This window comes from Battus philenor, unplaced genomic scaffold (genome assembly GCF_028537555.1).
Source record: "Battus philenor isolate CCGP_79_NKW_IND1 unplaced genomic scaffold, ilBatPhil1.0.hap1 SCAF_3, whole genome shotgun sequence".
Classification (NCBI taxonomy): Eukaryota; Metazoa; Arthropoda; class Insecta; order Lepidoptera; family Papilionidae; genus Battus; species Battus philenor.
Window position 1 is genome coordinate 12,485,385 of NW_027181693.1, and position 12,128 is coordinate 12,497,512.

General features: G+C 34.7%; 1 protein-coding gene across 1 annotated transcript; it reads left to right on the forward strand.

Moving 5' to 3' along the window:
* The first annotated feature begins 3,019 nt into the window (after window positions 1–3,019).
* On the forward strand, window positions 3,020–11,520 carry dmrt11E (doublesex-Mab related 11E). Its single transcript, XM_068770836.1, has 3 exons — window positions 3,020–3,217; window positions 4,264–4,405; window positions 11,272–11,520. The coding sequence occupies exons 1-3, from the start codon at window positions 3,020–3,022 to the stop codon at window positions 11,517–11,519; spliced, it is 588 nt and encodes a 195-aa protein (XP_068626937.1). The 3' UTR covers window position 11,520.
* Window positions 11,521–12,128: the final 608 nt, after the last annotated feature.

The window sequence follows — 12,128 nt, forward strand, 5'->3', positions numbered from 1 at the left end:
ATGCGGTGTTCACCTCCGAGCTATTTTAATGATAATTAGATGTGATATTTTTATTCCGTTCCGCTTGTTTTGCCTGTTGTTCTGCAAATTTTCAAACTCCTTCTTGACTTGAATGTAATCCATTTTAAACTAAATAAAGAATTTTTAAATTGAATTATTTTGGATTGTCGTACCTCTTGCTACCTGAAAAGCATTTGTTTGTCCAATAAAGAGACAATATTTGTTCTGATTTAAAACATAAATATTTTTTCGTTAGTGTGAATGATATTTAATTCAATTTAAACAAACGTTTGTTGCCCTACCGAGAGCGACGTAACGCGAGAAGGCGCTGGTCAGCAGATAGTGAAACAAGAGATATAATTGGCAATCGTCGCCCCAGATAGAGTATTATTTTCATTATCATCCCGATACCGTGACTGTTTAGATTATAACAATATTAAAAATATTTATAATTAAATTCCAAATGTTGCTTATTACTTAATACAAATCTAGACAATTGAGTAGCAATCACATAAATTTATTTTAAAAGAATTTGAGTTTATTTAATATTCACTAAATAAATGAGAACAGTATCTACTGGTTAAGACGCGGGATAATCGTGTGATTTATTTATTATTACTGGTCATAAAGAGTAAACTAGCGTGTGTATAAAATGGTAACATTTAAAATTAAACTTATGACCGCGCCTACACTATCCGAACAGGCTTGTAATACAACAATGAGCATATTATAAATTATAAGGCTAGGGGTGGGGATGTTCTGAATGGACAAGATACCTTGCCTTATTAGGGAAGGACAGGGTTCCACTCTCGGTGGTCGTCTTCGGTATTTTTGGCCCTTCAGTACTGTGCCAAAACACTTCCCAAGGGTAATGTAAACCTCCTGCGGCATCGTCGCTGTACCGAGAGACTACTTTGCGTCGCTGCCCTTCTCGGGTTCGCATTAAATGGACGATGATGGACGAACCCGGTGCACTTCTAATCGCCTTTTACAACAGGCAGCGGTTAGCTCAGCGCCTAGCGTTAGCTTAAGTAAATATATGTGCGTACATGTGAAGAGCTTCGGATGTCAAGCATGGGTAGTTATCTATTAACCACCGAAGCAGAAATTGGGAAGATGCCATATCAATATCAAACGTCACGCGAATTTCTACGCCGATCAAAATGGAATTCCGCTTACCGCAATCCAGTTTCCTTTTCCAAGTCCCATTTGTTGATCACACTTAGTTATATGACATTCCCAAAACTTACCAAAATAAAGTTTTGTTATACGAATTTAGTACATCTTCGTTTTTATGGAAAAATAATTCGATCGTGAAAAAAATTCAATTGCATCTCGTTCTGTTTTTGGCAAATTCCATATATGCTCTAAAAACATTAAACACATTAAACACAGATTATTTTTTTGAAACTTTATTAGCGCATTAGTGCAACTTCTGCTGCGGTGGCATTAATATGTAAATACAAAAATATGTGTACAAACCGAAGCTCTTTTTTCGTGGGTTTGAGATAGAACGCCCGGCGCTATAGCACAGGCACAGGTTTATTGAAAGTGCGTGCGATGGTGCGCTCTAAGACCTCTGCGTTTGCTTGCAACGCACTCCCTGCACCGCAGTGAAATTCGCCTTAAATGCAATAAAATTTTACGAACATAAAAAGACCAGTCAAAAATAACTGTGTAACAGAGAAACACAGAAACAATCCACAACGGACTTTATATAATCTCTTTAAAAAGAAAGAATCATTCGATAATCAATTGTCCGTAAATACAACCAGCAATATCATATCGATAATCAGCGAAGAATGTTAAAACAAAGATCCGTGTCACATGGTTCTAATGAGTTGCTGATTATTTAAATTGTTGCACGTTTAATTAACAAGCCAAGTCTCCATTTCACCTACCATTATCAGTGGGCGATAAGAATTGCAATAGATTCAATTTTCCAAAGTACATTGGCTAGTTATCATCATCGGCAAATATTCCTCAGTATCTTAAGATGAAAGTTTACGATTAATGTGTATTGCCAAATGTGACTGACACGTGGTCTCTCCCTCTGGACCTCATTGGTAAACTCACAGTTGCTCAACGATTGTGTTCGAATGAGGAATGAGCAGATCCTTAGACGATCGAAAGTAACCAACATAGTCCAACGGATTATCATATGGAAATAAGCAGGCCTTATAGTTGGTAGATTTGATGGCATGCGCAGTGTAGGTTGTTCAACAACATCCGGGCAAAAGACCTTTTTGAGGTTATCGGAAAATGGTGGAAATCTAGGGCGGAAGTCCTATGTGCAGCTGCAATCATAGCAGATAATTAGTATCCTTTTAATTGGCGTATTCATGAACGTACATACATACATTTACCATTACTTTAAATTTTATTACACTTATTTATTTAATGCGATTTGTGCTTACCGAACATATTACCTTCATGTCTCATAATTTTGTTGCAGCATAGTAAATTGAATAAAAAATGTTTGACAAATATTGTGAACCTTTTGTATTCATTTTTAATTTGCAAATATTTGTTTCGTAACTCTATAAAATGTGTGAGCGTATTCGTTTGACTATTAACACAATCAATTTTTATATCTCATTTATAGTATAAAATTTCATGATGGTTGATGAATTTTGACACTTATTTATACTATATATTCCTTAACATTTATATAAATTGTAAATAACTTTTCAAGAAAATGTAAACAGTCTAATAAGGGATATAAAAAGACACGATAACAATGTCCTATTAAGAAACAAAATATTAAAAGGTTTATTTATTACAGTTTTAAAGAAATACAATGAAGTGTAAAAGGCGTCTGAGTGTTACCGCCTTCAGAGTTAACACACCAATAGCACGCAGGCAAAGGCGGGGCGACCGTTCGGCCTACGTTACAAACTTGAAACCAACTTACAGCCGTCAATCTGTGAAGGAATATTTCTGAGATAACATGTCTCCGGCATTCATCTTGGCATATTTGTAACGAATATAACGTTCTTTTCTGGGCGTATAATAAAAAATGAAAAACGAAAATAATAGTGAATTAGATAGTGGGAACGGTGGGAGGAAAGCTTTGCGAACACCGAAATGTGCAAGGTGCCGCAATCACGGCGTAATATCTTGTCTAAAAGGACATAAGCGTTTATGCCGTTGGCGTGATTGCCGATGTCCAGGATGTTTATTGGTGTTGGAGAGACAAAGGGTTATGGCCGCACAAGTAAGTCTGTATTTAAGAATTTCTCACAATGTCCACAGTGGAAAAAGCCGTGGTGACGTGTTTTGTTAATATATTTGTTCCTCGGAATAAAAGGATTTATTATTATTATTATTTCGTAAGTTCGATTACAACAACATTAACTCACTCGGATCCTAACGCGGTATTCTCCTACGCGATTATAAATTACAGATACATATGATAGGTGATAGGTTAAAAGGGTAAGCGTTAAAGGAGTAAATGTGTAATTAATTGGTCAGCAAAATTATTTAAAAATAAACGTTACATAATATTTATTCTATAAAATGCAAGTGGCTATATTTGAAAATAGTAAACCATAATTCGAATTTTGAAAACGCTTTTTCTTACAACATTATCATTACGTTATTTATTATATCTGAAACCATTAATTTTTGGATAAAGTGTGTAACTTAATTGACTCCAAATAAGCTATACATACAATCTTTTAACGATTTTATATCTATAACCAATCAGCTTATATAAGGACGAGTAATATTGCAAATTGAAAACTTATACAAAATAATTAAATATATCTATAAGGCTATCTCATTTAAAATACTCTAGTAATTATAAGGTGTATGGTCTTTTGGTATGGTTAATTATTGAGACAAAATAGTTTCTTTAGCAACGCCACGAGAACGGTTTGTATTATTAGAAAAGATGAACCCTTGCAATTTAACAGTAATTAATCAATTGAGAGTATTATATTTGCTCGAAAATTGTTGCTTTAATAAATAGAAAGAAAACAATTAAAGTTAACATTTGATGTATTAAAGTTTTTTTAATTAATATTAAGCTGATATATTAAGGGCCTTTAATTGTTTAATACGTTTTGAGTTACCTGTCGCATGTAGAGGTTATCTGTCATTAAAATTGCAGCTAGTTCTGTATTTTTTAAATTGCTTTGTATTTGTATTAAATATTGTTAATTTGGTTGGAAAACATCAAAACATAAATAAATAACAGAAAATGGTAGACAATTGCGCCATTTCAATTAAATGTTAAAGTTCCACCTTCTTTGTTATTAGGTGGCGCTCCGAAGACAACAAGGTGCGGGAACACCTCGAGGAAATGAGGCTGTTGCTTTAGCAGCACGCAAAAGGGCATATCGGGCTCGTTTACGTTGCATGCAGATGTCTAGAGCATACCCTGATCCTCCATCGACGTTTGGTAAGAATCTTTTACGTAAATTAATTTATAATAAATACTTTATGGAAAAAAATAAGTTCTTAGAAATACAACAATGAATTAAATGGAAACCATTCCAGTCGTATTGATGAACGTTTATTTTGTTTATTTAAAGTTATGTTGAAAATTATTAAAAAAGTTTACATTGTAAAGAAATAACAAGTAACGATGTTTTAGTCACTTAAAATCTTGTCGGGCCTGTAAAATCTTATCCGGCGAGAATGAAAGACGAGATTTTGAGTAAACGTCACCTATTTGTATATATACCTGTCGGTGGTGATACTTTATTTTGAAAGTATTATGGACTGGATGGTACATAAACAATAGTACATAACCACGACATTGGAGTCACACAGCTGTTCTACCAGAGTTCGCTTTTGTTGACGATGAAGGTTCCTTCAATACTTGCAAATCGACCAAAAATGCGCTATACTTCTTATTCACATATTTGACAAAAATGTGAAGATTAGATCTAACTATCGAAATTCGCGTTGTTGCTATTGAGTTTCAACAACGAATTAATAGTATGCAAGTACACACACCAGAAATCGTATTTCGTCTCTTCGCACGTCTAAACAAGCGTTTTGAAAGTTGCAACACGTTTTTTTTTCGTTTCCCTATATTTTAATCTATGACAGAGAAGTCCCTGTTGTTTTTTCGAATAATTTTTCAGTATTATCTTTTGTCATTCTTCACAAGGTGTTTTACTATATCCCCTTTCATTCTTTACATTTTCTTGTATACTCTTTTACTTCATTCACTATTCTTACTCACGTCGCCTCTTTTCGTTCGCCACATTCTTTGAGTATCACAATTTTTATATATTTTATACTATTTCTATTATTATTGTTTTTTATTTTACAATTATTTTATTATCATTAAACTTTTGTTTAATTTTTTGTTTATTTTAATTTTTATCTATAACTTTCTTGATTATTTTATACAAAAAATTTTAAAACTTAGCTTTCATACATACTCCAGAGAAACCAGACTGAAAAAAAGTTTTGACACGTCGTCCTGGATATGGAATATGCAAGTTTTTACACACCGTTTATAAATAAGGAACCGCCATTATTCTATCACGTCAATGTCCTCTACGTGCTATGCTGAGTCTCCCTTGGACTCCAGGGGAACCACCTGGACTACTTCAGGATCTATTGTCCTAGAGTAATTATTAGTACCAATATAGTAAAGGCCTATATGATAAGTAAATAAACTGCAGCTGATAACTCGTAAAATTCCACTAGTTGACGAAATACTTAGCCTAGCCATAAATTCAATTACTGTTTGTTTACACACATTAAAAAAAAACATTAATTTGAATTTCGAACATTACCTTTTACGATTGTATGGTTTTTGTTTAAGAATTATTTGTTTTGAAAATGAAGTGGGGCACTAAAGAGAATAAGATTACAGTAATTGCATGTAAGGAGCCCGCCGACATCTTTGATACATTGAAAAAGCTAAAGATTAGCCGAATGTTTGTGTAACGTACCATCCAAAGGTACACCGAAACCATGTTTGTTGATGACCGTGAGAGATCCGGCCAACCACGGTCTATTTGAATAAACCAGATCATTAATGCAGTCCAGGCCAGAATTTGTCGAAATCCTATAAGGAAGTAGAAAATCCTTTCCAGAGTAATGAGAATCCTACCGAGGACACTTTCTCGATTATCAAATAAGACTCAGGTCTAAAGGCTTACCGGAGACACATAGGACATACCTTAAATTAGGCACTAAACCAAAAGAGAATCGAAAGATCAAAACAGCTGTTACTTCGATACGCGGACGAAAAACAGAATTTTTTTTTTACAATCCAGGAGCACTACAAGAAACAAAATGATCGAGTGCACGCACACAGTTCTAAAAGCTTCCGAGGCAGTGGCCAAAGTCCAGCGAGGCCATCATTCAGCATACATCAAGATTTGGTGGGGTGTCTCCTGCCAAGGGGGCTACAAAACTCCACTTTTGCGAAAAAGGGGTGAAAATTTCAGCCAAAGTGTATCAAGATACTGTGTTAAAAGCGGTAGTTAAACTTCACAACGACACCTTATTCAGAAGCGAAGTGTGGACATTCCAACAGAATTCAGCCCTTAGTCTTAGGGTGCGCACTACCCAAATTTGGCTAGAGTAAAATGTTCCAGCCTTCATAAAGGCTGATGATTGGCCTTGGGCTAGTCCGGTCTTAAACCCTTTGGACTGTAAATTGGGGTCTGTGCAACATGGCCTGCTCTAAGCGTCACCCAAATGTTGAGTTGCAGAAGAAATCTTTGGAGGCAGTAGTGAACAAGTTTCCAATGGAAACCGTTTATAAATCCATCGACAAATGGCCCGACCGTTTACGTGCGTTAAAGCTAAGACTGGACACTTTGAATAACTAGTTGAGTACGTTAACACACCTTTTTCACTCTACATAAACACAATCATAAAACTTTAAAATATTTTTTTTTTTACTAATGATCGGCTATTTTCTTTGTAAAAGAACTTATAGCTAGACTAAGTATTTTATAACAACTGTGTAATCAAGAGCGAGGTTTTTTTTTTAAAAAATTAAAAATGCTCCTTTTATTTCCTTAATAATAATATCCTGTTATAAAGTTGAAGACATGAGAATTACCTAATAGTAACTGATCGAACCGAGGTTTGGCCAGCTCAATCATCATGATCATTTCAGCTGAACGTCCGCTGCTGGATATAGGTCTCCCCATAGGTTTCTGATAGGATCGGATGGAGGCAGCCTGCATCCAAGGTTTTTCAAAGACCTGGTTAACATCATACACTGCTCTGACCCATATCTCCTTTTCAAAACCTTTAGGCCCCCGTGGCCAACGATTCAGAGCGCTAAATGGCTTGCTCACCCGAAAATCCGCAGGGTATCCACATATCGGTACTTTCCTTTGTCTCCGATTCCTGATTCAATCTCGTAGATAAAACCCGAGCTCCATCCAGTGAGATCTAGAGTGAGAGACTACGTTTCGGCCCGAGTGGGTAGTCGCAGATAGCCTGAGTAGGTATAATTTAAATGACAAACTAAATGCGTTTTGAGACAAAGTTTGAGCCATGTTTCCTTCTCACGGTAATTGCGCCCATCAAGCGCCCACCTGTGAGCTTGAGCCTTAAGCTTTCTTAGATCACTCTGTCGGAAATACTCTTGTCCGGCATTCTCCTAATCCAGTGAAATAAACAACCTGTGGCTGCCGAGAAAGCCTTCAAAATTAGTAAAGAAAATGCAGCAGGTTAAACGCCTTCAAAAGTGTGCCAACTCACACCTTGTGAAGCTGTAAATGTCGACGGACAAATAATATCTTCCAATCCAAAAAAAAAGTCACAGGAAAAATATATAATATGATTCATCGCGAGGTTCGGTTAAATATTACTTTATGATCAATCATTGTATTAAAAAAAATGTTAAAATATCAACCATTGTTTTTCGTATTTCGTGAGTAGTAAACGTAACAATGATATACACAAAAACAGATATAAAATGAACAGCTGCATTAAATTGTCTCAACGGCCAATAAAAATAAACATAATTTAGCATTTTCCGTGAAACATATTCGAGATCGTACGCTTAGTTCGGAGGATTCAACAAAAAAAAGTTCATAATATGCAGCAGTTGTCTACATACTGCCAAATAAAATTTTGTTTACGTTTTCGGCCAGAAATCCGTTCTTTATTCTATACTAAGCATGAAATTAATTTACTCTATGATTCTGTTACGTAACAAATGGTAGCCGGCACATTTTTAATTGTTTCTTTAAATTATTGTATTGTTCATTAATTTTGTACCATGAAGATAGACGTAAATCGTGTACGGTCTAGTAAGATAGTATAATTTGTCGAGAAAATACACGCATAATTTTAATATACCCATCTTCAAAAGAGCATGTCAAACTATAATAAACCGTAATACGTTGTAAAAATAATTGTTTAGTGAGTCAATAATGTGTGTGTATATATATAAGAAGCTATAAAGGGGTGAACGCCCGTTTGCTATCAATTAATATGTAGCATAGTCTATCCAGAAATTATTAGTGTCAGAAATTATAAATAACGTAATCATAATATAGTAAGAAAAGGTGTTTTCAAAATTCTGATTACTACACACTAAAATTAATAATTGCTTGCTACGAAAATCTGTCCCTACCGACCGTGGTGCCAGAAGTTCCAAATACTGTTCCAAATATCTACATAAAACATTTAAGAGTGTTAGGTAAAGTCAAATGAATATAATATTATATAAACATTAATTATCATTTTATTAAAAATGATTAAATATAAGAAGAATATAAGAAACTCCATAAACTTGAGAACAAATCAAACCTTACTATTGAAAAAACTAATAACCGTTTACATGTCATAACCAATTACATTGTACGAGATAAAATAAAATATGAATGTAATATATGAAGTAAACAAATTTAGTACAAAAAAAATTACGCAAGTCATAAATTTTTACTTATTTAAATTTAGACTTATTAAACTGTGAAGTCTACAGTACATGGTTAACAATTCATAAACGTGAAAATCGTTTAAATATAAGGAGCCAAACGACCGCGCCTTCAAATGAATCGCGCTTTAAAATAAATTCGATGAGCAGACAATGTGTAGATGCAGACCGATATCCGGGTTGTCGTGCACCACTCCGACTTTTGTTATTGTTGTAAACGAGTCGACACTGTCGTGTGTTTCGTTTCTTCTCGTGAAACGTTAAATGTAAATTAGCTGAATAAATATTTATTTTGGAACAATATTGGGCATAGATAAATTGAATATTTTGTAAAGCTTTTAACTACTCACAACACTCATTGCATTACTATTATATTTATACAAAAGTTTAGAACACTGTTAATCTTTTATTTTGTATATTCTATATAAAACAGAAAAACCGGTTGGTGTGTATAGACTCAAAATGCGTCTTAAAATGCAACCACTCTGTAGCGACATTGATACCCTTGTATTATTATATTGTGTGAAAAAGATACTCTTCAAATAATTAAAAATAGAGCACCACAGACGCAATAAAAGTTTGAACGACGCGTCTAAATATCTCTGCATCATTATAGAACAAAAGCTGTCATCTAAACCTCGGCAACATTTCACCGTCTATTAAAAAAAAACTAAATATCTTTTTGACTATTTTTATGAGCTGTAAAAAATGTGAAGATTGTTTTACAAGAAAACGCAGAGGCGGCTCTTTGTCGGAGTGTCGGGTTACAGGTTACAGCTTCGTACTGTTGACTGTAAACAAGTCTTTCCGCTCGATTGAATCATAGCTCAGCCGGTGCCAAAAATATTTCAATGTATATAACACTAAGAACCGTTAATATTTATCAGTAATATTAATATTTACGTTTTGATAAGTAAACAAATAGATTAGATACGATTACCTGTATGAAAAAATTTTGCGTCTCGTGTAACTTGATCCTAATAATTAGGTGATAACTAAGGTTTTACATGTTCTGTATTTTATGCTTGCTATAATTTTGAACCCTTCATTATCATCATATCAGTAGATAGACGCTCACTAAGATGCATAGGTCCCTTACAAGGATCACCAGGAAGACCAGCCGTGCGCCGCTCGCATCCAGCGACTTCTTGCAATATAACCACGTCGTGGTCCACCTAGTTGGGGATCCTATAAACCCTTGTCAATAACAAGTTTAATTAAAATATTGTAGTAAGCAAATCTATTACTTGTTTTCTTGTAACCGTATTTCACAAAGTTTCGCGTTTATTTTTTAAAAAAGTTATGTTTTTTTATTATTTTAATACATTTGCAACAACGTGTCACTGCTACTCAATAACAAGCTTATTGTGAAATTTATAAGCTAAGGTAGTTAGTCTATATCTCTTTCATGTAATAAATGAAAGTCTGGTTGCAAGGCGGAACTAGAAGGAGTATGCCTAATCGATTCCACAATTGCTCGTTTGTTTGTTTGGCCGTGTACGCTGATGCCTTGTTCTAACGAAGGACTCTGCTGTGTCGACGTTGTTCTCGAACTTTCCCAAACAACAGGCTAACAAATGCTAGCGTGCCACTTTCCTGTTAAAGTTTTCTATATGTACAACATATCTTTTTTGTTATGTGCTACAGTGTTTGTGATCTGAACTCTTAAATTTATCATGTCAGCCGATAAACGCCCACTGCAAGGCATAGCTCTCCCCCAAAGATAGCCACAGTGACCCTTGCGGTGCTCGCATCCATCGAGTTGTCGCTACCTTGACTGTGTTAATCGAAATATATATATATATATATAAGCAGATCAGAAATAAAAACTTGTTAAAAATATAGTCGTATGAATTTAACTTAAGTTACTTTCGGATCCCCCTAATATTATATTAACCTTTCACTTTTTTTTATAAAAACAGATTGTTTAATTAACGAATTTTTATCTTTTTCATAAATCAAAATATGTATATTTATTAACAATTTAAAAATAATAACATGCAACGATATTTTTAATGCCTATATACCTAAATTTGAATATGAGATTTTTACTAAAATCGCATCGAGTTACTATTAATATGAATGAAAGAAACTTCGAGTGCAAAGGGTTTAATTTGTTTACTCATCATCAGCATTATGTCAGCCGATAGACTGGCCACTGGGAGGCACAGACCTCTCCAGATGATCGGCATGACGACCTGTATTGCGCTGCCCGCATCCAGTGACATCCCGAGGCTTTCGCTATGTCATCGGTCGACCTAATGAAGAACCTACTTACGTAGTCGTCCAGCTCGTGGCCACTCGACAACCTTTCGGTCCCAACGGTCTTCGGTTGCACGAACAATGTGCCCGCCAACTTGGTAATTAATCGATGAATATATTTTTATTGCTATCAGGCAATATGAGACTTCTTGGCGGTGATCCGGAATGGAACGAACGAGTGCGGCGTCGCAAGGCATTCGCGGACGCAGAGCTGGAACGAGAACATCCGCAGTCGCTTCCCAAGCCCGTCCCCGCGCGGGCGCCCGCAGCCATGCTGTGCACCCACCTCTTGGCAGCCATACTTAATTACGCACCATTGCCGCCACCGCCACCGCGTCCAAAAATATCATTTTCTATTGAATCTATTATTGGCGTACAATGAACTTGTAATATATGGTATATTTTCAATATTATTAACGTTTCACAGCGTTGACTAACCTATATTAGAAACACATAAAGTAAAACTTTGTATTTAATAAATATATTGTTGTGTCAATTTTCTTAACTATGTACTATATTTTAAGTCACAAGGCAACAACCACGTAACATTATTTTAACCTTTAACTATGGACGTCATTTTTTGTCACACTACCATGGACGCGCGGTCTCTCAGACCGCTATGTTCTGAAGTCCAAATATTACGTAAATATTAATTTTATTTGTACACTATTGTACTTATTGTATTTTAGGTATATTGAAATTAAATAATTTCGAGGCTTTTAATCAATATTTCTTTATTTGTATATAAAATAAAGCATACTAACAAAAAAGGCACTTTTTGGCATACATTTACTAGAGATCAATTTTAGGACGAAAAACTCGAAATAATTAAACTTTTTAGAAAAAATAACAATGAAAACTATAAATCTACAGTTTAACCTAATATAAAATCGAATTATAGTCTTCTCAAATTAAAATACAAAATTTTTGACATTGGTTCAATTTCTCAAAATTATTGGCAATCCTTGCACAAGGGTTTGGAACACTGTAA

What these genes read in the sequence shown, in the direction of transcription:
- dmrt11E (XM_068770836.1), top strand. Translation starts at nt 3,020, where the DNA reads ATGAAAAACGAAAATAATAGTGAATTAGATAGTGGGAACGGTGGGAGG. An exon ending in AAAGGGTTATGGCCGCACAA is followed by an intron (nt 3,218 to 4,263) that starts GTAAGTCTGTAT and finishes CTTTGTTATTAG; the next exon opens with GTGGCGCTCCGAAGACAACA. An exon ending in TGATCCTCCATCGACGTTTG is followed by an intron (nt 4,406 to 11,271) that starts GTAAGAATCTTT and finishes TATTGCTATCAG; the next exon opens with GCAATATGAGACTTCTTGGC.